Source organism: Acanthochromis polyacanthus, chromosome 6 (genome assembly GCF_021347895.1).
Source record: "Acanthochromis polyacanthus isolate Apoly-LR-REF ecotype Palm Island chromosome 6, KAUST_Apoly_ChrSc, whole genome shotgun sequence".
In the NCBI taxonomy this organism is placed as follows: Eukaryota; Metazoa; Chordata; class Actinopteri; family Pomacentridae; genus Acanthochromis; species Acanthochromis polyacanthus.
The window spans coordinates 6,401,892-6,427,689 of NC_067118.1; the positions used below are offsets into that span (position 1 = coordinate 6,401,892).

At 40.1% G+C, this 25,798-nt stretch overlaps 2 protein-coding genes across 2 annotated transcripts in view; one reads left to right on the forward strand and one right to left on the reverse strand.

Annotated features, from left to right (window-relative positions):
* Positions 1-5,359, reverse strand: part of LOC110968075 (isocitrate dehydrogenase [NAD] subunit gamma, mitochondrial-like) — a 9,330-nt gene extending 3,971 nt beyond the window's left edge. The window contains exons 1-6 of the mRNA XM_022217884.2: positions 5,250-5,359; positions 2,317-2,377; positions 2,042-2,174; positions 648-781; positions 458-560; positions 44-190 (exon numbers count right to left, since the gene is read on the reverse strand). Of these exons, the coding sequence (XP_022073576.2) occupies positions 44-190; positions 458-560; positions 648-781; positions 2,042-2,174; positions 2,317-2,377; positions 5,250-5,316 (645 nt within the window). The 5' untranslated portion in view covers positions 5,317-5,359. The remainder of the gene's footprint in view (positions 1-43; positions 191-457; positions 561-647; positions 782-2,041; positions 2,175-2,316; positions 2,378-5,249) is intronic.
* A 7,414-nt stretch (positions 5,360-12,773) lies between these two features.
* Positions 12,774-25,798, forward strand: part of fam120c (family with sequence similarity 120C) — a 60,572-nt gene continuing 47,547 nt past the window's right edge. The window contains 4 exon segments of the mRNA XM_022217880.2: positions 12,774-14,337; positions 19,282-19,528; positions 19,619-19,701; positions 21,839-21,967. Of these exon segments, the coding sequence (XP_022073572.2) occupies positions 13,822-14,337; positions 19,282-19,528; positions 19,619-19,701; positions 21,839-21,967 (975 nt within the window). The 5' untranslated portion in view covers positions 12,774-13,821.

The following is a 25,798-nucleotide window of genomic DNA, read 5'->3' on the forward strand; positions in this document are numbered from 1 at the left end:
GTTTCCCAGTAACTAACGGTACGCTCGTTGACAACCATCTCACCGTCTCAAACACAGCGTAGTCCTCTCCATAGTTGGCTCCTGGTACCAGGCCTGGTCCACCAACCAGCCCGGTGCACACATTGCTCACAACGTTACCGTACAGGTTGGGCATCACCATCACATCGAACTGCTGGGGCCTAGAAACCAGCTAACACACAAAAACACACAAAACATAACTTTAAGACATATTTACAGCTTAGAGAAGCAATACCAGTGAACTACTCTGGTCTAATGTACAAATACTTTAAGTAGAGTTCAACAAATGAAGGGAATCTGTATTAGTCTGCTCTCCATGTCTTGAATGAACTCAAATGTGAGCAGTTGCAGTAAGTAGAAAAGGGAAAAGTTCAGTGTTCTGGTTTAACTTTCTCGATGATTTAAACACCACTTATTTTCCTTAGCAGTTAAACCGTACCTGCATGGTGGTGTTGTCCACAATCATGCTGTCAAAGGTGATTTCAGGGTAACCGCCTGCAACCTCCTTACAACACTCCAGGAAAAGACCGTCACCCAACTTCCTGCTCCAAGAAAGACAATGAAATCAAGATGCATCCTACTTTAAAAGAGGCAAAAAGATTAAAAACAGGGAAAGATAAACCCCCTACATGATGTTAGCTTTGTGAACGGCAGTAACTCGTGTACGTCCTTTCTCACGAGCCGTTCTAAATGCATAGTCAGCGATGCGTAAAGACTTGGTCCTGGTGATGATCTTCAGACATTCAACAACGCCCGGCACATTCTGCAGGAGATAAAACAGAGTCAGGATTTGTTAGAAGTACAGTGAAACCCATAAAACAAGAATACTATGGCTAGAAAAAGTATTGACCTCCCTTTGGTAGTTTTTCCTTTTCATTTCTATTAAATATGGAGTTGAGTGGTAAATATAATTTGGCTTTTTTTGAGAAGAGTTTGCAAAAAAAAGACTACGCTTCAGATCATGATGCTGCCTCCACCGTGCTTAAGATCATGATGCTGCCTCCACCGTGCTTAAGATCATGATGCTGCCTCCACCGTGCTTCAGATCATGATGCTGCCTCCACCGTGCTTAAGATCATGATGCTGCCTCCACCGTGCTTCAGATCATGATGCTGCCTCCACTGTGCTTAAGATCATGATGCTGCCTCCACCGTGCTTCAGATCATGATGCTGCCTCCACCGTGCTTAAGATCATGATGCTGCCTCCACCGTGCTTCAGATCATGATGCTGCCTCCACCGTGCTTCATGGTGGGGATGGTGTGTTTGTGATGATGTTCAGTGTTTGATCTCTGTCAAACATAGTGTGTAGTCTGATGGCCAGAAAGCTCAGTTTTTATCTCCTCACACCAAAGAACCTTCTGGGTGACCTCAGAGTCTCCACGTCTTCTAGTGAACTGTAGTCCAGATTTAATTTGAGCTTTTCTCATCAGAGTCTTTCACTTTGTCTCCATGTAGCTTTGACTGGTGAAGAACAGACAACAGTTGTTTTATGAACAGTTTCTTCATCTCAGTTGCTGAAGCTGGAACTCCTTCAGAGGAATCATGGGTGTCTTGGTCTCTTTCTTTCAATGTCTCAGTTTTTGAGGACGTCCTGCCCTAGTCACATCTATTCATGTTCCATCTCCCTTCGATTTCTTAATGACGGATTTAATTGGACTCCAAGAGATATTCAGTAACTTCTTGTATCGTCCTGACTGATGCTATTCAATCCTTTCTCAGAGTTTTTTGGAGTGTTCTTTAGTCTTCATGGTGTAGTTCTATCCAGGAGAACTGATCCACCAGAGACTGGACCTTCCAGATACAGGAGTCTTTATGAAATCACTTATTTTACATTTTATGCTTTCAATTAATTGACTTTTCTTTGTAGAAATCTGTTTTCATCGGACACAAAAGAGGCCTTTTCTGTGAATTCTCATTAAAAAAAGCCTCATTAAATTGACTATGATTTAATGTTTAAAAGCAATAGAAGGGGAAAACCTCTATACTTTATAAAGACACAGTATAAACCCCATTAACACACACCTCGTGCTCCAGGCTGCTGTACTCTCCCTCAGTGTTTTCCCTGATGATCATGATGTCGATGTTTCTGTGGCGAGTCCTGACTCCAGGCAGAGACTGGCAGTGCATCACGTTGGCATAAAGGTCCAAAGTAGTGCTGCAGAGAGGGAAAAAAAGGAAGCTGTGAAGGGTATGAAGGCAGAGAAGGAACCAAAACACAAGACTGAACACTGTAACTCCACTTATGTTTGATCAGTGATGGAGCAGTTTCATGACTTTAGATTAAGAGGTTAACTCACCGCAGCAGGTTGTTCCTGGACTTATAGGAGGGAGGCAAGTTGTGGTTGGTCTCAAGGTTTCCTGGATTAACAAACACATTTCTACCTTAAAGACAACAACTAGAATAGGGGCATAACAAAGACAGATACACTAATAGATCCTAGTTTATCTTTAATGCCTGGGAAACTTTACCGATGCCATATTACCAGAGCACTTCTTCATGTTTTATTTGTGACTGTCTAATCATACTCATGCACTGAAGTTGGTTTTCTGGTGTCCACAACTTGAGAACGGCGTTTGATTTGCTGTAATTGTCAATGTTGAAGTTTTCATTAAGATGTTGACAAATTTTTAACCTGGTTAGCAGCATCTTAACGACTTACTGGATGGATTTCTATGAAGTTTTGTGCTTTTACAGTTTAGAACAGAAGTGAGTACACCCCTGTACAACATCACTTAAATGTCAGTGATTCAAAATCGTATCATCTTTCAATAATTACATGATTATATACACTACCAGTCATAAGTTTGGATACACCTTCTCATTTAAAGGTTTTTCTTTATTTTCATGACTGTGTAGCTTGTAGATTCTCACTGAAGGCATCAGAACTATGAATGAACACATCTGGAACTAGATGAGCCCTCAGTAGAGGGCAGAACCACGCCCTCTATTGGCGAAAACCCTGTCCTCCCTATACAAATGATGCAATATGTATCAATTTTGATCATCGTACATATCTCCCTTCCTACTTGATCTGCTGACCTGTAACGCCACAACTGAGCAGGGGACCTTAGACTGATCTTCAGTGCCAAGTTTGATTATCCTGACTTCAGCACTTGCAGAGATATCAGAATGGACATACACACGTGGACAAAATTGTTGGTACCCCTCAGTTAAAGAAGGAAAAACCCACAATTCTCACTGAAATCACTTGAAACTCACAAAAGTAACAATAAATAAAAATTTATTGAAAATTAAATAATCAAAAACAGCCATTACTTTTGAATTGTTGATTAACATAATTATTTAAAAAAACAAACTAATGAAACAGGCCTGGACAAAAATGATGGTACCTCTATAAAAGATTGAAAACTATTTGACCAGAGTGACATGATTAACTCAGGTGTGTCATTTAATTGACATCACAAGTGTTTCCAAACTCATAATCAGTCAGTCTGCCTATTTAAAGGGAGACAAGTAGTCACCCTGCTGTTTGGTGAAAAGGTGTGTACCACACTGAACATGGACAACAGAAAGCGAAGGAGAGAATTGTCCCAGGACATCCGAAAAAAAATGATAGACAAACATCTTAAAGGTAAAGGCTATAAGACCATCTCTAAACAGCTTGAAGTTCCTGTGACAACAGTGGCTCATATTATTCAGAAGTTCAAGACCCACGGGACAGTAGCCAACCTCCCTGGACGTGGCCGCAAGAGGAAAATTGATGACAAATTGAAGAGACGGATCGTTGGAATTGTATCCAAAGAGCCCAGAGCAACCTCCAAAGAAATTAAAGGTGAACTCCAAGGCCAAGGTACATCAGTGTCAGATCGCATCATTCGTCGTTGTTTGAGCCAAAGTGGACTTCATGGGAGACGACCAAGGAGGACACCACTGCTGAAAAAAACTCATAAAAAAGCCAGACTGGAATTTGCAAAAATGCATGTTGACAAGCCACAAAGCTTCTGGGAGAATGTCCTTTGGACAGATGAGACCAAACTGGAGCTTTTTGGTAAGGCACATCAACTCTATGTTCATAGACTCAAAAACCAAGCATACGAAGAAAAGAACACTGTCCCTACGGTGAAACATGGAGGAGGCTCAGTAATGTTTTGGGGCTGCTTTGCTGCATCTGGCACAGGGTGTCTTGAAAGTGTGCAAGGTACGATGAAATCTGAAGACTATCAAGGCATTCTGGAGAGAAATGTGCTGCCTAGTGTCAGAAAGCTTGGTCTCAGTCACAGGTCATGGGTCTTCCAACAGGACAACGATCCAAAACACACAGCCAAAAACATCCAAGAATGGCTGAGAGAAAAGCGTTGGACTATTCTAAAGTGGCCTTCTATGAGCCCAGATCTGAATCCCATTGAACATATGTGGAAGGAGCTGAAACATGCCATTTGGAGAAGACACCCATCAAACCTGAGACAACTGGAGCTGTTTGCTCATGAGGAGTGGGCCAAAATACCTGTTGACAGCTGCAGAACGCTCATTGACAAATACAGAAATCGTTTAATTGCAGTGATTGCCTCAAAAGGTTGTGCAACAAAATATTAAGTTATGGGTACCATCATTTTTGTCCAGCCCTATTTCATTAGTTTGTTTTTTTAAATAATTATGTTAATCAACAATTCAAAAGTGATGGCTGATTTTGATTATTTAATTTTCAATAAATTTTTATTTATTGTTACTTTTGTGAGTTTCAAGTGATTTCAGTGAGAATTGTGGGTTTTTCCTTCTTTAACTGAGGGGTACCAACAATTTTGTCCACGTGTGTACATACATACCCAGCCAGCCAGATACCGCACCGAATGCAGTAACCCCGCTGACGTTCGTCAGGCGTGGTTAATCATACAGTAAGGAGACTACCTCATGAAGCTCATCCAGAGAATGCCAAGAGTGAACAAAGCAGGAATCAAAGGGTGGCTACTTTGAACAATCTAAAATATAAAACATGTTTTGACTTATTTCACACTTTTTCTTTCCTACATGATTCCATATGTGTTCATTCATAGTTCTGATGCCTTCAGTGAGAATCTACAAGCTGAACAGTCATGAAAATAAAGAAAAACCTTTGAATGAGAACGTGTGTCCAAACTTTTGACTGGTAGTGTAAATACTGAAAAATAAGAAAACCCTTTGGACTGAGTTGTCTATTCTTTGGTTTTTGTCCAACGTAGACAGTTGGACATAGTGAATGATATTTTCTGTTTTCCGGACAGATTTTTTTACCTTTCAGTGCAACTCCATTGCGTCTGATGGCCATGATGGCATTATTGATGTCGTCTTCTGAGTCCATGGTTGAGTCCACATTGACGACCTCAAAGTCCACCGGCACACAGCAGAACCTGCATATGAACACAGATGGAAAACACTTTGCTATGATGCAGCTGAGTCATATTTTATGCTGTTTTTTGTGTCTCTTTGTAGTTATTTTGCAGCACTTTGTGGTCATTTTAGGTCAATTTGTGGTTGTTTGTGTTACTTAATGGTCATTTTTGCATCACAAGTGTGCTTTTGTGTCACTTTGCAGTTGTTCTAGGTTAATTTTAGGTTAGTTTATGGTCATTTTTGCATCAATCTTGTATTTTTGTGTCATTCTGTATGACTTTGGAGTTGTTTTGTGGTTTTACATTCATTTTTGGTTAATTTGTGTCACTCTTGTATCCTTTTGTGACTTGTTGCAGACACTTTGCTTCACTCTATTGTACTTCTGTGTCATTCTGTGTCACTTTGTGGTTATTTTAGATCAATTTGTAGTTTTGTTTTACTTTGTGGTCATTTTTGCGTCACTCTGTTGTACTTTTGTGTCATTCTGTGTCATTTTGTGAATATTTTGTAGTTTTACATCAACTTTTGGTTATTTTATGTAACTTGTTGTCCTTTTATGGCACTTTGTGAACATTTTGTAGTTGTTTTAAGTCACTTTGCATTACTTTACAGTCGTTTTGTGTCACTTTGTGGTCTTTTTCAGTTTAAGTCAGTACTTTTCAGTCCTGCTGTGGATGTTTTGCATCGCTGTTATGGTTTTGTAACATTTTGCATCACTTTGACATCAGTTTTTGGATGATTTTATGTCATTTTGTTACACTGTAAAGATTTTGTAATGGTAGTGTCTACAGATATGGACCCGTACCCGTAGCCTGTGGCCTACGGATACGGCACTTTCCATTTGCCAGACAGATACGGACCTCTATGTGAGTCTCGTGAGTCAAGAAGCTGCTAACCACTGCAAACTGTTGAAAGGTAAGCAAAGGTTAAGGTTAGGGTTAGTGTTAGGGTCAGGTTTAGGGTCCGTACCTGTAGTACCGATGCTACGGGTCCATACCTCTGGCGTCGACCGGGAGTCACGTGACCAGATCTCGCGTATCTGATTGGCAAATGGAAAGTGCCGTATCCGTAGGCCACAGGCTACAGGTACGGGTCCGTACCTCTAGTAACAACCTTTTGTAATTGTGTTAAGTCACTTTACTTTTCTGTTTTTGTATCACTTCATGTTAATTTTGTGGCTATGTGTGGTTGTCTTGTGTCTTTTTGGAGACATTTGGCAGGACTTTGTGGTAATTTTAGATGCTCGTGTGATCATGCTGTGGTTTTACATCGATTTTGAGTGAATTTGTAGTTATTCTGCATCCCCCTATTGTAGTTTTATGGCATTTTGCATCACTTTCGCATCAACTTTTGGGTTATTTTATGCCATTTTGTGTCCTTTTATGACAGTGAACATTTTACAGTTGGTTTTTATCACTTTGTGTTCTTTCTGTGATCAGTCTAAGTCTCGTTTTGCTATTGCATTAGTTTTTAGTCATTCTGTGCTTGTTTTGCATCGCTCTGTTACAGTTTTGTGTCATTCTGTATCACTTTGACATCAATTTTTGGATTATTTCATGTCATTTTGTGACACTTTGTGAACATTTTACAGTTTTTTTGTCACGTTGTGGTCTTTTTGTGATCATTTTCAGTCTCGTTTTGCTGTTGCATTATTTTTCAGTCACTCTGTGCTTGTTGTGCATCACATTATGGGCATCTTTGGTCCCTTTGTGTTTGCCTCGTGTTGCTTTCTGGCTGTATTTTGGTCATTTTGTGTCTGCAGTGGCTCATTTTAACCCTACATGCCTGTATAGTCACAGCATGATTTCATTCTCACCTGAATAGTTCTCTGACGTGGTTGGCCAGCTCTGGTCCGATGCCGTCTCCAGGAATCAGAGTCACTGTGTGTCTGCCTCCATACTGAGCCGGTGGAGGCTGTGAAGCACAGACAGACTACTGAGAAAACGACAAGACAAACTGCTATCTGGTTTCTCTAATAACTTCTGCTACATGAGCTGTCAGCAGCCGTACTCACGATGGACTTGATGGGTGGATGGAGGAAGGAGAGGATCAGAACGGAGGAGAGAAAACACTGAGGTTAGACTGACAAAAACAAGGAATGGCGTCACAAACCAACACATCTTTATTTTCAGCAGCTTTGAGGTGTGAAACAGCGGGGTTTCTGGTTGGGAAAGTTATCAGGTAAACGAGATGTAACTCCTCATAATCTCCGGCTTCTCTTTTTTCTTTACAACTCACAGTGTAAGTGTGTTTCTGGTTGCATGTTGCTGCTCCATAAACCTGAGGAAACAGAGAGAAAGGTGGTTATTTAGCTGAAAATAATAAATTAAAAATATCTGCACAGTATTCTGGCATTCAGTTGATTTTTGTGTCATTCTGCATCACTCTGTTGTACTTTTGTGTCATTTTGCATCACTTTGGGATCATTTTAGGTCAATTTGTGGTTGCTTTGTCTTACTTTATGGCCATTTTAAGTCAATTTATGGTCGTTTGGTGTTACTTTGGGGTCATTTTAGCATCACTGTTGTGCTTTAGCTCCGGTCTACATCTCTTTGTGGTTATTTCAGGTCAATTTATGGTTGTTTTGTGTTACTTTATGGTCATTTTAAACCACTCTGTTGTAATTTAGTGTCATTATGCATCCCTTTGTGGTTATTTTGTGGTTTTACATTCATTTTTGGTTATTTTGTGTAATTTTGTGTCCTTTTGTGACTCTTTGCAAAAACCTTGAATACTCTCAAAGTTTAATTACTAGAATTAAATATGCGATCATTCTGCATCAATTTGTGGTCATTTTAGGTCAATTTGTGATTGTTTTGTGTTACTTTGTGGTCATTTTAGTATCATTGTGTTGTACTTTTGTGTCATTCTGCATCACTGTGGTTATTTTGTGGTTTTACATTCATTTTGGCTTATCTTGTGTGGTTTGTGACTCGTTGTGGATACTTTGCTTCACTTTATTGTACTTTTGTGTCATTCTGTGTCACTTTGTGGTCATTTTAGCATCACTCTGTTGTATTTTTGCATCATTCCGCATCACTTTGTCGTTATTTTGTGGTTTTACATTCATTTTTGGTTATTTTGTGTCCGTTTGTAACACTTTGCAAACACGTTTTGTGTTTATTTTGAGACAGAATACTCCTAAAGTGAGTTTAATTAGTTGCATATAACAATAACATTCATTATTACCTCTGCCAAAGAGGTTATGTGACACCTGGCATTTGTGTGTCTGTCTGTCTGTTAGCAAGATAACTCAAAAACGCCTTGGCAGATTCAGATGAAATTTTGAGGGGATGTAGACTATGGTAAGAGGAAGACCTGATTTAATTTTGGTGGCAATCTGGAAAGGATCCTGGATTCTGGATCACTTTGAATTTTTTAGTATGTCTTTGTATGTGGTCCAAAATATGACAAAAACATCATAGGTTAGTATGTCGTCCAACAAATTAGAACAAGGTGTCCAGATAGCTCAACTGGTTAACAAGGTGATTCGTAAACAGAACTGTGTCAGAGATGCAGGTTTGATTCCAGCTCATGATCCTTTACTGCATGGGTTTCCTGTTTTCCTCTCTATCCTTGGTGGAGGTCTGCACTTTGAGTGCTTTTCTAGTTAGTGAATGTGGTGTGGTGGTTTCCACCCCTTTTAGGATTATATTATGTCATTTTGTGACATTGAATGAACATTTTGTATTTGTTTTAAGTCACTTTACCTTACTTTTGTGTTTTTGTATCACTTTATAGTAATTTTGTAGCAATCTGTCTTTTTGCTGCCATTTGGCATGACTTTGTGGTCATTCTGCATGCGTCTGTGATCATGTTGTAGTAATTTTTTATGGTCATTTTGCATCACTGTTATAGTTTTGTGTCATTTTTCATCACTTGACAGATTTTTTGGGTTATATGTCATTTGTGTCCTTTTGTGACACTTTGTGAACATTTTTCAGTTTTAAAGTAAGTTTAATTACTTGCATCGAATGATAACATTCATTATTAGTGAATCTGATATTTTTAGACATATTCATGCTTGCTAAAAACAAGTAACTCACTATATGATCAAATAATCACTCCACGCTGACATGGAATTTAACAGTAGCATGCAGCATGTGTTGCACAACTGCTTTCATGTGGGGTCAGTCTTTGAATATTGTGGGTTTTTTAATCTGTACTGGTAAAAATAAAGTAAATAATCTCCTGCAGTAAAGCAGTGTTAGTTAGATGTTGCTGGGTGAATGAGGCTGGAGACGTTAACTCGATAAACAATGGATTCTGAATTATTAATGACTCTGCAGGTTCAGCTCTAGTCTACATTGACAGCCTCGTTTCACTGCAGGAAGTTAAAATCTAAAGTTTCTATGGTCTCAGACTGTGGTGCTGATCGGACAGCGACTCTACCGGGTACCGTTAGCCCGGCTAGCTCCCTAACTAACCGGTAATCTGCTTAGCTAGTCTTCCGGGTTAACTAACCGGTTAACTCGAGTTAAAACACTTTTAGTTCAACGGTTGTCCGTTAACTCTGCTGCCGGTGGATGGATGTAAATGTTCCCTCCTACCTTCGGCCACCGGTTGCGGAGCAGCAGCTGCAGGGATCCGGACAGGGTGCGCACACAGCGGGCCGTCATGGTCACTGGGGACCGGGCAGATGGAGGAGGAGCCGGGGGCGAGCAGCGCGCTCACGGTTAATCTCTTTTACAGTGTGACACACACACACACACACACACACACACACACACACACACACACACACACACACACACACAGAGAGAGAGAGAGAGAAATCCTAGAGGACATTCCTTTGTTTGCATTTATTTCCTGAAACCCAGACAGATAAATTAGTGATTAAACCAGTTTTTGTGATTATTTAGTCTTTCTCGTCATTTTGTAGTCATTTAGCTTCACCGTGTGATTTTTTGCACCTCTTTTTTTTGTTCCCTTTGTGGTGCTTTTATATTACTTTGTATTTGTTTTGTGTCATTTTGTGGTTCTTTTGTGTTCCATTATGGTCATGCTATGTCATATTGAAACCATTATTGGTCATTTTATGGTTTTGTGTTATTTTGTGTATATATTATTTTTCGTCACTTTATGGTTGTTTTGTGTTACTTTGTGGTTGTTTTCATTTTTGGGGTCACTTTCTGGTTGTTTTGTGCAACTTTGTGGTAATTTGGCATCGGCTTATGACTGTTTTGTGTTACTGTGATTGCACCTCTTTTGGCATCATTTTGTGGTTCTTTTGTGTTACATTCTGGTCATACTATGTCATATTGAAACCATATTTAACCACTTCGTGGCTGTTTTGTGTTACTTTGTGGTTGTTTCCACTTCTTTGTTGGGTCACTTTGTGGTTGTTTTGTGTTAATTTGTGGTTGTTTCCACTTCTTTTTGTGTCATTTTGTGGTTCTTTTGTATTACACTGTGGTCATACTAACTCATATTGAAACCATATTTGATCATTTTACAGCTGTTTTGTGTTAGTGTATATTTTCCATCATTATATGGTTGTTTTGTGTAACTTTGTGGTGATACTGCATCATATTGAAACCACTGTGAGGTACTTTGTGGTTCTTTTGTGTCAGTTTGTTGTCATTTTCATTATTTTGTGGTTGTTTTCACCTGTTTTTGAATGTCATTGTCAAGACTGAAGATTTTTATTTACATTAACAGACAGTTTTAGGCACATAGGTGTCGGACTTTCTTGGAAGTCAAGCTGAAGAGCGGACAACAACTGTCAAAAATAAAATTTAAAACATTGTGTAACTTTTGGACAATTTCTGTCACTTTGTTTTGACTTTTGCCGTCCTTTTGTGGTCATTCTGTGTCATCTTCAGGTTGTTTTGGGTCTTTTTGTGGTTGTTTTGTGTAAGATAGGGGCAATTTCCATTGCTTTGTTGTTGTTTGCACCTCTTTTTTTGTCATTTTGTGGTTCTTTTGTGTCATTTTGTGGCTGTTTTGTGTTACTTTGTGGCTATTTGGAGTCACTCTGTGGTGGTTTGTGTCAGTCTGTAGTCACTTTATGTAATTTTGTGTCAATTTGTGGTTATTGTATGAGAATTTTTGTGTCATTCTGCATCACTTTATGATCGTTTTGTGTGTCTCCAGGGTCATTTTGCATCATTTTTTGTGATTTTAAAGCAACATATTTGGTTATTTTGAGTTATTTTGTGACACTTTCTGCACTTATTTTTGGTTTTTGTCCCTCAATCTGTAATTATCATTTTGTATCACTTTGTTTTGTGTTGTTTTGTGTTCTTATTGTTTATCTCATTTGTTGTTGTTTTGTGCTACTTTTGTATTACTCTGTGGCTGCCTTGTGTCTTTTTGTAGGTGCTTGACATCACTTTGTTAGTATTTCGTGGTTTTAAGACAACATATTTGGTCATTTTGAGTTATTTTGTGTCACTTTGTCATTGCTTTGTGTAACTTTCTGGTGATTTTATGTCTCCATCTTGTCATTTTGCATAACTTTGTGGTTGTTTTGTTGTGTTTTGAGACACTGTGTTCTTGTGTCTCTGTTGTTTTGTGCTGCTTTTGTAGTTGTTTTGCATCACTATGTTAATATTTTGTGATCTTACAACATGGTTGGTCATTTTGTGTTATTTTGTGACACTTTGTGACAGGGCACGCCTCTGCAGTCATTATTTTGTGTCACTTTGTCATTGCTTTGTGTAACTATCTGGCGATTTTGTGTCTCCATCTTATCAATTCTCACCTTTTCCCACGTGTTTGATTGACTGCACCACCTCTCTGGTTTCATTCACCACAGAGGTTTGTACTCGGTGTAGTCTTGATGAGAGGATGTGGAGACGGTGGAGCTTCAGTCCTCCGTATCACCATGGCAACCCAAGCAGGGAGCCCTGAGGGCCCGCTGGCCTACTTAGTTCACTCCTGAACACTTTCTCCTCCCAGAGCAGTAAGACCCAACACGACCACCGGGAGGCGACAGACTCACGGAGATCAGCGCGGATGGGACAGCGCCATTCTACCTGTTACACTCTGCAACTGCTTGGGGATTAAATTACCACCTATTCATATTTAATTTTTAAACAATCTCGCTGTCACTTGCTGTATTTCTTGCATCGTTGCTTAAGCATGTGTTTAGTCCCACTAGTGAGAGAGAGAAGGTGTGGCTTTGACTTTAGTGTAACGCAGCAGCAGTTGCGTTAACAATGTGTTTATTTAGTGAAAACACAGTTAGAATCTGGTTCTGGGTGGTAAAAAGACGAAATAACCGCGTTTGTACTTGATTCACTTGTGGACCACTTTGAGAAATTCTACTCTCCAGCTTTTCATCCTCATCCAAACTGTCGGCGTCCTTCCGCTGGTAGTTGTAGTTTTTCTGTCTTTGCCGCTAAAGGGGCGTGATCGGACGTAACTCCGCCGTCGGACTACATTTCCCGGTGTGCCCCACGGCCGCGCCTCCTCCCCTCCGCCTTCCCTCCCACTCCACTGGGCCGCGAGGAAGTCGCAAGATGGCTGATGTCGCTTGGAAGTAATGTTCCCCTCCGCAACATGAAGCCGTGAGTGTGGAAGAAAGCGAGGGAGGCACCATCGGGCTTTTATTTTTATTTTCTTTTAGTTACTTTTCTTTTATTTCGTCAAACATCCATCTCATTCCGCGTCGTGTCCGCCCCGGACTTGTCTTCGGGAGTTGACGCGTCAAATCACGCCGGGGACCCTGCCAGCAGCTAGCAGCTAGCCACCGTTAGCAAATATTAGTCCAGCTAGCCAGTCACCGGGCTCTCCGCTCCACAGTTTTTTTTTATTCACGCTCTGACACCGGCGAGCCAACTAACCGCCGCAGCACACGTGCCGAAACCCGCCGGAGGTAGTTTCAAAAATACATGTCAAGGTTTTCAGCTGTCAGATTAAAAGTAGGATTTTTCAGGCTGCTCGGCTCAACATCATGTCCGCGAACTGGCCATCCAGCCTGCGGGTTGCTAACTAATGCGCAGTACCGCATCTGCTCCATGTTGCACCGACCAGCAGCTTTTCTAGACACTTCTCGGTAACATCCAACACCCCGCTGCATTTCCGTTACTCGCTGCCAACTGCATTTTTATCAAAGCTGGTCGTGTTGAAGCCAAATTATGGGTGCGGGGAATGTGTTGAACTTTTTCTGCTGGTAGGTAGCTACACTGGCCTTGCTGGCATCTCACCAAACCCCCACCGGGATGGACACTAAATCGAGCACCCGCGACCAAAACTGAAAAAAATTGGCTCCTCGGTGTCTAAACTAGCTCCATTAGCTCCACACACAGTTTGCACGGCGGGGACTCGCCTCACTAGTCTCGGCCACAGAGAAGTAGTTTCGCGGCAGGTTAACTTGAACTAGTCAGTCACTACACCGGAGACCAGCTAGCTTTGCCCCAAGTGCACAGCTAGCTTCGGTCTCGCCCCACAACACAGCAGCACCACGGCGTACAGGACGTATTCAGAGCCCGCTCCCGGCCAGACGCACCGGCTCAACAACACCGTCATGGGAGTGCAGGGCTTTCAAGAGTATTTAGAGAAGCGGTGTCCCGGGGCCGCAGTCCCGGTGGACCTCCTGAAGCTCGCCCGAACCGCGGCCCGCCAGCCCCCTCACCATCATCACCCACACCACCACCCACATCACCCTGGGCCCATGCCTCCCCCGCCCCCGCCTGCCAGGATCCTAATCGACGCTGACTCCGGCCTGCAGCGGCTCTACGGCGGCTACCAGACGGACTGGGTGTGCGGCGGCGAGTGGAACGCCATGCTGGGCTACCTGGCCGCCCTCTCCCAGGCCTGCCTGTATCAGGGGGGCCTGGAGCTGGTCGTGGTTTTCAACGGCACTCTGGGGAAGGAGCGCTGGCCCGAGTGGGCGCGGCGAGCTCAGGGCCAGCGACAGACGGCGCAGCTGATAGTCAACCACGTCGGCAGCAAGGCCACCCCGCCTCCCCGGGCATGGTTCCTGCCCCCGGCCTGCCTCAGCCACTGCGTGCGCCTCGCCATGTTCCGCTTCCGAGTGCGGGTGAGCAAAGACATCGTGGCTGTGTGAAGTTGTTTTATTGTGGTCATATGGCAGACCGTTCATTTTACACTTGCCCTTTCGGTGCTACACGCCCATTTAGCAGCTTACATCACTCACAGGCTTCCAGTTTAGCAGCTAGCAGCCCTGACCGCTGGAGGGAATATCAGCCTGCCACTGCTGGTTTAATGATTTGCAATCATGTACACACAGTTTGGTAAACTAGCCACATCCTAGCGTGTGTTTGGGAGGAGAAATGTGCAATTTATTTCAATAAAAATTCAAACAATAAATGAAAAGAGATGAGTTGAGGTGCAGAGGGCTGTGCATCTTCATGTAAGTAGGTTTGGAAGCATGCATCTTAGAGAGTGACCCAGTCTAGCCTATATATTACATAACAGGAACTCATTGAACCTTTACATACATTGTTGAAGAGTTGCTGAGTGGAAAGACTATTTATAGCCCCCCCCCCAGTTCCTCACTGAGGCACATTTTGTATTATTTTCTGCATTTCAGTAGTTTTCCATTCAAGATACACTCTTAATAGTAATTTACAACTTTAGTGCATTTACCCTTTTGACACAGATTTTTAGATTTGTCAGGAATTCCACTTTTGCGTGATTGATTTAGTGAGAAGCACTAAATGTAAACACAGCTTTTTGTGTGTTTACAAGAAAACTGCAAATAACGATGCAGTTTGAATTGATTCCCAAGTTAAAATAAGCACATTTATAAAAGTTCAGTAAATATTTTGATGACAGGATGACATTGAAATCTTTCAAACATTCCTTATTTTATCTCCTGTCACAATACAGAATTTCCAGAATAATATACATGGAAGTGAAGCATTGCTTAATGTACTTATTGCAGGATTATTGGCTGGTACACAAAACAGGCCACATTTTTGTGGTGTTTGTAGAGTGCATCTGTATCCATAGATGTTATTTATTATTGCTGATACAAAAACGGGTCATATATTGAAAATAATTAATATCTGTAAGTGTTCAGAGAGCTACTTGGTACTACTTTACTATTATTAGGCGACTGTAGTGAGTATAGTGAAGTGAGTGTGAGTCATAACGGCCTGCCATAAATGCAGCCTAACCGCCGATTGCCTGTCGAGCTTCAGCCGCTGTCACGTTGTGCCTTTGATCTACTTTTTTTCCATCTGCTTGCATGCTGGCGTAACAAAAACACAATGCCATATAGTGTATCCTGAGAGGATACTTGTTAGAATAGGGAAAAAAAGATCCCACCCACATTACACTACAACACACTCACTCACTCGGATGCTTCTCGTGCTTGTACAGCATCATTACTCACAGTTCCCATGTGTGCTTGCTTGTTTTTCCTACCTGTGTTCTGAGAAACAGTTCCGTTTCTGCAGCTCCAAGTGTCTCACCCCTTGCTTGGATCGCTAAAATCCATCGTATTTCTGCAGCTTTCTTTGTGCCTTGCATGCCGGTCTTTGTTGCATGATTCTGGCGTTTTAAATAGTTTTCAGTTTTATTTTCGCTCATCAACAATACGAATCTGTTTAAATAAGTCTGTCATTTAACAGCTCCCTCATTATCACCACTGCCATCCTCGTCCCACATCGAGTTCATTTGAAGATTTGATTATCAGCTCATTAAATAGATTTTTAATAAAGTAACTGGGTGTAATTATTTAGTTTTCACATTGATTAAGGCTGGCGGTGATTAACAAGATTATCAGAACAATTCTGGCATAATCCTGCTCGCTGTTATCCACCGTTTTGGTTCTGCATCGGTCCTCTCTGAAGACTGTATGTTGCTGTACGTCCAGATATCTGCGTCAGCGGTACATTAAAAGTACCTGATGCAGCACAGATGTGTTTTTAGAAACAAGCAGTGGTTTATTAGGCGTCGTCATGGGTCGTTCGTGAGCTAAAATATTTTTTACCAGCAGCGGTCTGTCATTACCAGCTGAGTATAATGTAGCAACTGCTAGCATGTTAGCTCATCAGATTTTCACTCTCTGGGATTTTTCTTTAAATTTTACTGCATGAAATTATACAGAAACATCTACTGTAGACAAAACACAGCAGCTCCGTCACACTCGATTAAAATGAAACTCACATAAATTAATTGAGCGCAAACTCTTGACTGCTGAAGTGGAATGAATATTTCAGTTGAAAATATCACCTGAGCAACAAGAAGCGGTTTGATTCCAGGCTTTTTTAGCTCTAAAAGGCTGGTGATGGTTTCCTACGTTTCCCATGAGATATTTCAGCAAATTTTAGGAACACAACCGTTTTAAAAAATCTAAATCAAATCAGCTTTTAGCATCATTTAGCTGCACATATGACCATGTTGTGGGCAAAATGAAATGAGAGGTCATTTCTCAAGGAATCGAAAAAAACAGAAGAAAAAAAACAATAGAATTTAAAACACACTCCCAAATATGAAAAGGTTATTTTCAGGATTGATTTTTCTTCATTAATATACACTTGGTCTCTAAAACACTGGAGAATAGTGAAAAACGTCACATTTGACCCACAAATTGACATTTTAAGATTTCAAAACCGTCCAAAATACAAAATGTTTCCTTAAAAGTGCCATAAAAATAGAAAAGACAGGACCTAGATCTGTAATAAGTTTGATGTTTCTTCCTAAAAATAGGATGAAAAAAGCAGCAGATCAATTATCGAGCTGATTATTTAACTATTGCAGCTTCGTACTGTTGTGCTGTTTGTGTCTGAAAGATGATGAAGTCAGTGATGCTGTGTTTCTAGCTTCAGAGAGTTTTTATGACTGAGGATTCAGTGATAGCTGCACAGTGGTAGGTGGTTAGAGCGGTCGCCTCAAAGCTAGAAGATCCCTGGTTCACATCCTGGCCTTCCTGGGATCTTTCTGCTTGGAGTTTGCATGTTCTCCCTGTGCATGTGTGGGTTTTCTCCGGCTTCATCCCACAGTCCACAAACATGCTGAGGTTAATTGGTGATTCTAAATTGTCCGTTGGTGTGATTGTTTGTCTCTGTGTAGCCCTGTGATAGACTGGACTTTCATTCAGTCAATTTTCATTTTACAGAAAAGAGCCGTAAGAATAATCAGTCGAAAGCAATCTAGAGATCCAACAAACCGATTATTCCTTCAGTTAAAACTGTTAAAATTTCACGACAGTAATAATAGTATTATGCAAATTATATGTGAAGCTCATAAAGAAACTTTAGCAGTCAATGTCCAGAACAGATTTACAAAAAGAGAAAGTAAGTAAAAGCAACAGAGATCTTCATAAAACCAAGATTTAGGAGCAAATTAATGGAACATTTCTGTAAAAGGAATTTATGGAACAATCTAGACGAGGAATCAAAAAAATCTAAGTCACACACAAGATTTAAAAACAGAATTAAAACCAGCATATTATTAAAACACAAAGAAATGAAATAAGAGTGTCTTAGTGTTTGTTATGAGGGAAAACTCTGAAAGGACAGAGAGCGGCTGCAGACTTCATAGTCAGTTTGTTTGTTGTTTTCAATGCTCATTGTAAACTGTTGATATAAAAGAGCACATTGCGTAAGTTTATTCATTTTTCTGCTCCTTTCATTCAGAAATTTGGAGACTTTTGTTATTCTATTGCAGGGGTGTCAAACTCATTTTAGTTCTGGTCTCAAATCGGCCAGACCAGGAAAAACAGAATAAACACAACTCCAAATTTTTCCTTTACTATGTTCTGAAAATGTTCACATTTAAGGAATTATCTTTTTACAAAACATTATCAACAACCTAAAACTTCTTTAGAAAAATAAATGAAATTTCATCAACATTCAGCCTCAGTTTATCATTTCCACATTACAACTTCCAGATCAGAGTGTCTGCAAAGAAACACAACATTTAGTCACAGCTATCTGGGACTGAAAGATACGGGATTTTACTTACTTTGATCAAAACAACAAAAGTCGCATAAAAAGACAACAAACAAGACAAAATATTACAAAAATGATACGCAAAATGGCAAAAAAATGGACGAACAACACATGCGAGACAAAAAAATGACACAAAAATGAAACAAAAACAACAAATAAAACTAAATACAAAATGAGAAATATGACAATCACAAGCAAGACAAAAAGGAAACACAAAATGACAAAAGTCAGACAAAAACAGGACAAAATATTACAAAAATGATACACAAAATGGCAAATGAACAATCTAGTATTTTACTTTATGATCAAAGCAACTTGTCATAATCCAGAAATTATTTTAAATTTATAATTTTGCAAATTTACAATCTACAGTTAATGTCTTCTCTGAAATTTTTACTCTTTACGACGTCGGGTCGGAATGGACCCTGTGGAGGATCGGTTTTGGCCCGTGGGCTGCATGTTTGAAACCTTTGCTGTATTGTGTTGAGTTTAGGGCTGCGACTAACGACGCATCGACGAGTCGTCTGAGCACGATACGTCATCAAAAGCGGAAGTGAGCGTGCAATGCAACAGAAATCACCTTCCGACCGGAGCGCGGAACACGGACGAACATTTGCGCTGCATCGTGCATGTATTATGTATGCATGCTGCAGCACGGATGTCCGCGATCTATCGTAAACATGGATGTCAGCGTTTACTATACAGCTGTATCTAAGCGCGGATGTCCGCGCTGCATCGTGCATACATGATACATGCACGATGCAGCGCCGATGTTCGTCCGTGTTCCGCGCTCCGGTTGGAAGGGAATTTCTGTTGCATTGCGCGCTCACTTCCGCTTTTGATAACGTATCGTGCTCAGACGACTCGTCGACGCGTCGTTAGGTGCAGCCCTAGTTGAGTTCTTTGTGTGTTTTTTCCTTTTGTCAATGAATGAAACTAACTAAACTGTTACCTGTCCAGGTGTCCCTCAGTCAGCTGGGACAGACTCTAGCCCTCTCATGAGGACTAGTCGGTGTATAGATGACGGTTGGATTCTCAGTTTATCCATTTTCTGTCTGCAGGTCGTACAGACTTTGGAGGACCACCACCAGGAAGTGCTGTCTCTCTACAGGGACTACGGATTTGCCGGCCTGATCGCTCAGGACTCTGAGTTTGCCCTGTGCAACGTACCCGCCTATTTCTCTTCGCACGCGCTCAAACTGAGCTGGAACGGCAAGAACCTGACCACACACCAGTACCTGCTGTCTGAGGCCGCCAGGCAGCTCGGACTCAAGACCCAGCACCTGCCCTGCTTCGCTGCTCTGCTAGGTGACGACGCAAACATCCGACACATTCTCATCTGCAGCTCTCAGCGCTCTGTTTCTGTCCTCGTTTCTCATTGAAACGTCTCGCTTGCAGGAAATCATATTCTGCCTGATGAGGACCTGGCTGCCTTCCACTGGAGTCTGCTGGGACCAGAACACCCACTGGCTTCCCTCAAGGTACCCAAAGCTTCCACGGCCACGCCACAGCTCGCTCTGAGGAAATATTCGCTCTGAGGCTAGCACGCCGTCCTGCGGGTGGAGCTGGAGAAGCGACGTGGAGAGGAGGATGTTGTCAGAACTCCTCTCCATCACGTCTCCACCACAGGAGCTCGTTCAGCCAGAGACTAATGACAACTAAACGTTCCACTGAGAGTCACAGGAGGATTTACCTCCTTCTGTCTCCATCCATTTATATAATCCCTCCTCATTCTGGCCAAATTTACCTTTTCAAATTTTATTTAATTGGCATTTTTTAATTTAAATTGACAACAATCACTAGATACAAAACATTTTCCTTGCAGCAATGAATAAAATCAGTCGGATTTTGATTCTTATTCTGCGATTAGGTGACAATTTGTAATGTTATTTGAACAATAATATTTAAAATTTAAGCAGTTATTTTAAACATTGTTTTTTTCTATTGTTTTTTGTGTGTGTGCTGTCATTGAAAACACCTGTTTCACAATAAAATCCCACCTGTGGGCTCAAAGAAGGCTTTTATTGTGAAACATTTGAAGAAACAGCATCTTTTAAATCACAAAATAGGAATGATTGGAATTAATAATTTAGTGATAGGAAGGAAACATCCAGATAATCAAAAACTGACAAACACTGAAAAGAATAGCATTTTTGTGTCTCCAGATCTCGTATCAATTTCACAATAAAACCCCACCTGATGTCATCTAGAAGGCTTTTATTGTGAAATATTTATTGAAAATGTTAAGTGTTTTTAAATCACAAGTCCACCATTTAAGGATAGGAAGAAACCATAGTTAACATCCAGATAATCAAAAACTGACAATTGAATACTGGAAAAAAAAAAGTTTTTACATCTCCCGATAAATTTCACAATAAAATTCTGCCTGTGTCCTATAGAAGACTTTTATTGTGAAACATTTGTTGAAAATATGAATTAACAGAAATGATTTGATTAAAATTTAGTGATCATATAATTAGAAAATGACAGTTAAACACTAGCATGAAAAATGAATATATATATATTTTTTACACCTCCAGATCGCACATGGTCCTATAGAAGGCTTTTATTGTGAAACACTTGCAAAAACAGCATTTTTAAAATCACGAAATCGCAATGATTGAAAATAATTATTTATTAATAGAAAGGAAACATTCAGACAATTTAAAAACTGACAACTGAACACTGAAAATCTCCAGATCTATTTCACAATAAAATCCAACCTGTGGCCCTATAGAAGGCTTTTATTGTGAAATATTTACAAAAAATGTTACCTAACAGTATTTTTACATCACAAAAAAATGATTGGAATCAACGATTTAGTGAATGGACGGAAACATAATTAATTTTTAAAAAAGAAATAATGTCCAGATAATAAAAAAAATAACAGTTAAACACCAGAGTTAAAACTATAAATGTATAATTTGTTTTTTTTTTTTTGCATCTTCAGAAGAGTTTTATCAGTTTCCAACATTCCAACAAGGTTTTTAATTTCTTCATAAATATCCAGTAAAAATCTGAATAATGTTTGAATGTAATGGCGTAGAATATTTCCCGGTCATCCTCCAAAAACTGAAAAACTTTAACTGATAATCAAAAATTAGATAAATTCAGATAAAGGCAGCAGTTTATTGGCTGCTCCTCGACGCGTTTTTTGAAGCTAACAGCCAAATAAAATATAAACTGTAACTAAAATATAACTAATCTAATATTGTGATCTCATTAATCACATCCATTATCAGTTATGGCTCATAAACTGGAGAGACGATAGTTTTTTTCTTAATCAGACGGGAGAATTAAGGTTTAACTTCACGAGCAAGAAAAGAGATGACTTTTATTGTGAAAGGCAGCTGGAAGTGAATTTATCTTGATCAGATTTTTAAGATTTTAGCTTCAAAACTGTCCGGATTGTAAAAGTGCGGTTGTCGACGTGAACGTATTTGGTTGTTTTGTTGTCGGAATTATCACAAAATCTGTTAAAACAAAAAAAAAAAAATGCGTCAACCAGAAACGCGAGCGGCTTTGTGTGAATCTAAATAAACCTCCGGGTGTGTTTGCCGGTGTTTCTGAGCTCCGTATGAATGCATGAAGAGCTTTTGTTGTGCTCTCCTCTGTCAGGTGCGAGCCCATCAGTTGGTGCTGCCGCCCTGTGAGGTGGTGATCAAAGCCGTCTCAGAGTACGTCTCCTCCATCAAAGACCTGGGGAACCTCGACGCCATCGCCAGAGATGTCTTCAAACAGTCACAGGTAGGTCCGGACTGCTTCTCTAGCAGCCTCATACCTGGAAATTTACAGTCCAGATTTCACAGAACAGCGAACACAGAACATGATCGACTTTACATCCCAGACCGATGGTTCAATAGGTCGTTACTGCTGACATTAGTCTGGACTTCCTCACTGCTACACCGTAGAAACACACCGTATCTTAAACCAAAGACCACATTCTGATCTCCAGTGACCGGTAAAATCACAGCATAATAACCTAGAAATAACCACAACTCTTAATCTTTCCTATGTTTTAGCACAGGGGGGTCAAACAAACCGGCCCTCCAGAGGGTCCAATCCAGCCCGACTTTGCAAAGAGTAAAAATTACAGAGAAGACATTAACTGTAAATTAGTAAATCTATAAATTTAAGATAATTTGTAGACTGTGACGGGGCTGCTCAGTGGCGTAGTGGTTAGCACTTTCGCCTTGCAGCAAGAAGATCCCTGGTTCGACTCCTGGGGTGGGCCTGGGATCTTTCTGCATGGAGTTTGCATGTTCTCTCTGAGCATGCGTGGGTTTTCTCCGGGTACTCCGGCTTCCTCCCACAGTCCAAAAACATGCTGAGGTTAATTGAGTACTCTAAATTGTCCGTAGGTGTGAATGCGAGTGTGATTGTTCGTCTGTGTATGTAGCCCTGTGACAGACTGGCGACCTGTCCAGGGTGTCCCCTGCCTTCACCCGAGTCAGCTGGGATAGGCTCCAGCAACCCCCGCGACCCTAATGAGGATAGAGCGGTGTATAGAGGATGGATGGATGTAGACTGTGACGAGTTTTTTTGATCATAAAGTAAAATACTAGATTGTTCATTGTTCTTCTGTCACTCTGTGTCAAATTTTTGTCTTGTCTTTTTTGTTTCTCACATTTTTGTCGTTTTCTTTCTTGTTTATGTCATTTGTCTGTTTTTTTTGTCGCTTCGTGACTTTTTTGTGAAGTTTTTGTTTTGTTTCATGCTATTTGTTTCATTTTTAGTCATTTTGTTTCTCGCTTTTGTTTTGTGTCTCGTTTTTGTAATATTTTCTCTTGTTTTTGTCTTTTATAAAGTAAAATACTATTCAATCAGTTCCAGATAGCTGTGACTAAATGTTGTGTTCCTTTGTAGACACTCTGATCTGGAAGTTGTAACATCTAAATGACAAACTGAGGCTGAATGTTGTTGAAAATGAATTTATTTTTCTGAACAAATTTCAGGTTGTTCATGATGTTTTGTCGAAAGATAATTCCGTAAATGTGAACCTTTTCAGAACATACTTTCACATTCTGTCTACAAAGGAACAAAACATTTAGTCACAGGAATCACGAACTGAACGATCTAATATTTTACTTTATGATCAAAACAACAAAACAAGACAAATTATTACAAAAATGGGACATGAAATTACAAAAAATGAGACAAATGACACGAAACAAAACAAAAAAGAGACAAAAATTAGACACAAAGTTACAAAGCGATTAAAAAAAATGGACAAAGGACACAAGTGAAAGAAATAGACACAAAACGAATAAAGCATAACACAAGATGACAAAAATAAGACAAAAAAACACTAGTGAGACTAAAAGGAAAGACAAAACGACAAAAACATGAGACAAATTTCAAGTCAGACCAAAAAAACGACAAAAAGACAAAAATGTTCCGAAAATGAGACACAAAAGAACAATGAACAATTTTGTATTTTACTTTGATCCAAACAACTTTTCATGGTCTAGAAATTATTTTAAATTTATAATTTTACTAATTTCCAATTTCCAGTTAATGTCTTCTCTGTAATTTTTACACTTGGAGGGCCTGATTGGACCCTCTGGAGGACCGCTTTTGGGCCACAGGCCGCATGTTGGACCCCCTGCCTTGGATAAATGTGTGTCTGCAGCAGGATTAGTCCGTCTGCTACAGAGTCGATTCCATGTCAAAGTTTCTATTTGGTCAGTGGTTTAGTAAAAGAAGAATTGGGGTTAAAGTTTAGTGATTTACTGTTTAGTTTGTCGTGTTTCTGCTCTCTGACGTTCAGTGAGTTGTGGAGTCGGGTTTTTCCACCGTGGTGAGTTCAGGCGGTCAGTAAACCGCTGCATGGTCCAAATTTTTCCACTGCAAGATAAAGTTGTTTACCTGAACTTCTGAGAATAAACACGTTCAGTTTATTTTGTAGCTTCTTCACAAAAAAACGGCACACAAGAAACAGTAACAGCAGGAAATGTTTGGTTTGTAGAAGCAGTTATTTAACACAGTCTGTGGCTAAAAGCAGCAGAATAATCACTGCTCCACCATTACTTTTTACACTGGTTGCATTTTTTTACTGCACTTTTTGCACCACTTAATACACTACAAGTACTCCATTCTTTTTCTTAGTTCTCGTACACATTAATATTTTCATAACACAATATTTAAATTATTGCAAACAGGAATAAAGGTGCAGATAAATGTACATTAACCTGTTTCTGTGCTTTTTTAGCTGAGCTGCTAATGAAGCTATGCTAACACGCGAGTGAAGACTTTGAATTTAATTTAGTTAATTTAATCTAGCTTCTTCACAAAAAACGTCTTGTGGCTTCTCCAGTAGAAATATTTTAGAGTAATATCAGGAAATGTTGGTAACTTAACACAGTCTGTGGCTAAAAGCAGTGAATAAACATCGAAAAAATCACTGCTCTGGACTGACTTTTTACACTGGTTGCATTTTTTCACTGTACTTTTTGTACTGATTATTACCTTGTAAGTGCTCACTTTTTGTCAGTTCTCATACACATTAGTGTTTTCATACCACAATATTTAAATGATTGCACACGGGAATAAAGGTGCAGATAAATGCTTTGTACATGAACTTTTTACAGTGGCTCAGTGGGTAGAGTGGCCGTCTTGCAACCGGAGGGTTACCGGTTCGATCCTTGGCCATCGTGCTCATGTCGCGGTGTCCCTGAGCAAGACGCCTAACCCCTAATTGCTCCTGATGGGTCATGGTTAGCGCCTTGCATGGCAGCTTCCGCCATCAGTGTGTGAATGTGACGCATCTTGTAAAGCGCTTTGGGTACCTGTCTAATTTTCTTTTTATTTAAATGTACCAGCAGATCACAATTTTTTTACTGCACCTTTTTACACTGGATAAAACTTTACGAATGCTTCCTTTTTTGGTTGGTTCTCATACAGATTGATATTTTCGTAACAAATTATGCATGATTAAAACAGGAATAAAGGTGCAGATAAATGTTTAGTACATTTAACTTGTTGCATATTCTTCGAAAAGCAAAAATCTCTTTAGTTTAATTGTGGTTAACAAGATTTTAATGTGAAACAGTACAGGGGTTCTCATTTTACGACGTCCTCAACCTACGGCGTTTCGTTATGTCAGAACTGGCTGCGTGGAACTAGTTGACGAGCAGAGCGGATGAATACGTCGTCAAGCAGCGTTATAAGACGGATTTGTTTACATTCTCTGGTTGTACTCCACCTTGGATTGTGCTGCTTTCACTAACTTTTTTCCTTTTATTATGACTCCCAAGCGTAAGTCAGACTCTTCTGATGCTTCAGAGAAAAGGAAGGCCGTCTCCATAGAAGTTAAATTAGACGTAATAAAATGCTCGGAAACGGGCGAAAGACAGACGAACATCGTCATTATTAGATCAAGTTGTAGAAACAGTGCAACATATTCTTTTATCTTCTTGTAAAATGACTCATACATGCATGAAAGTCGTTGATATTCATGACTTTTATGAAGAACTGATTGGTATCGTGACACACGTAACGGCTTTGTTTACATTTTCATCGAAGTTCCGACTTGCGGTGAAAATCCACTTACGTTGATCCGTAGGAACGGAACTCTGA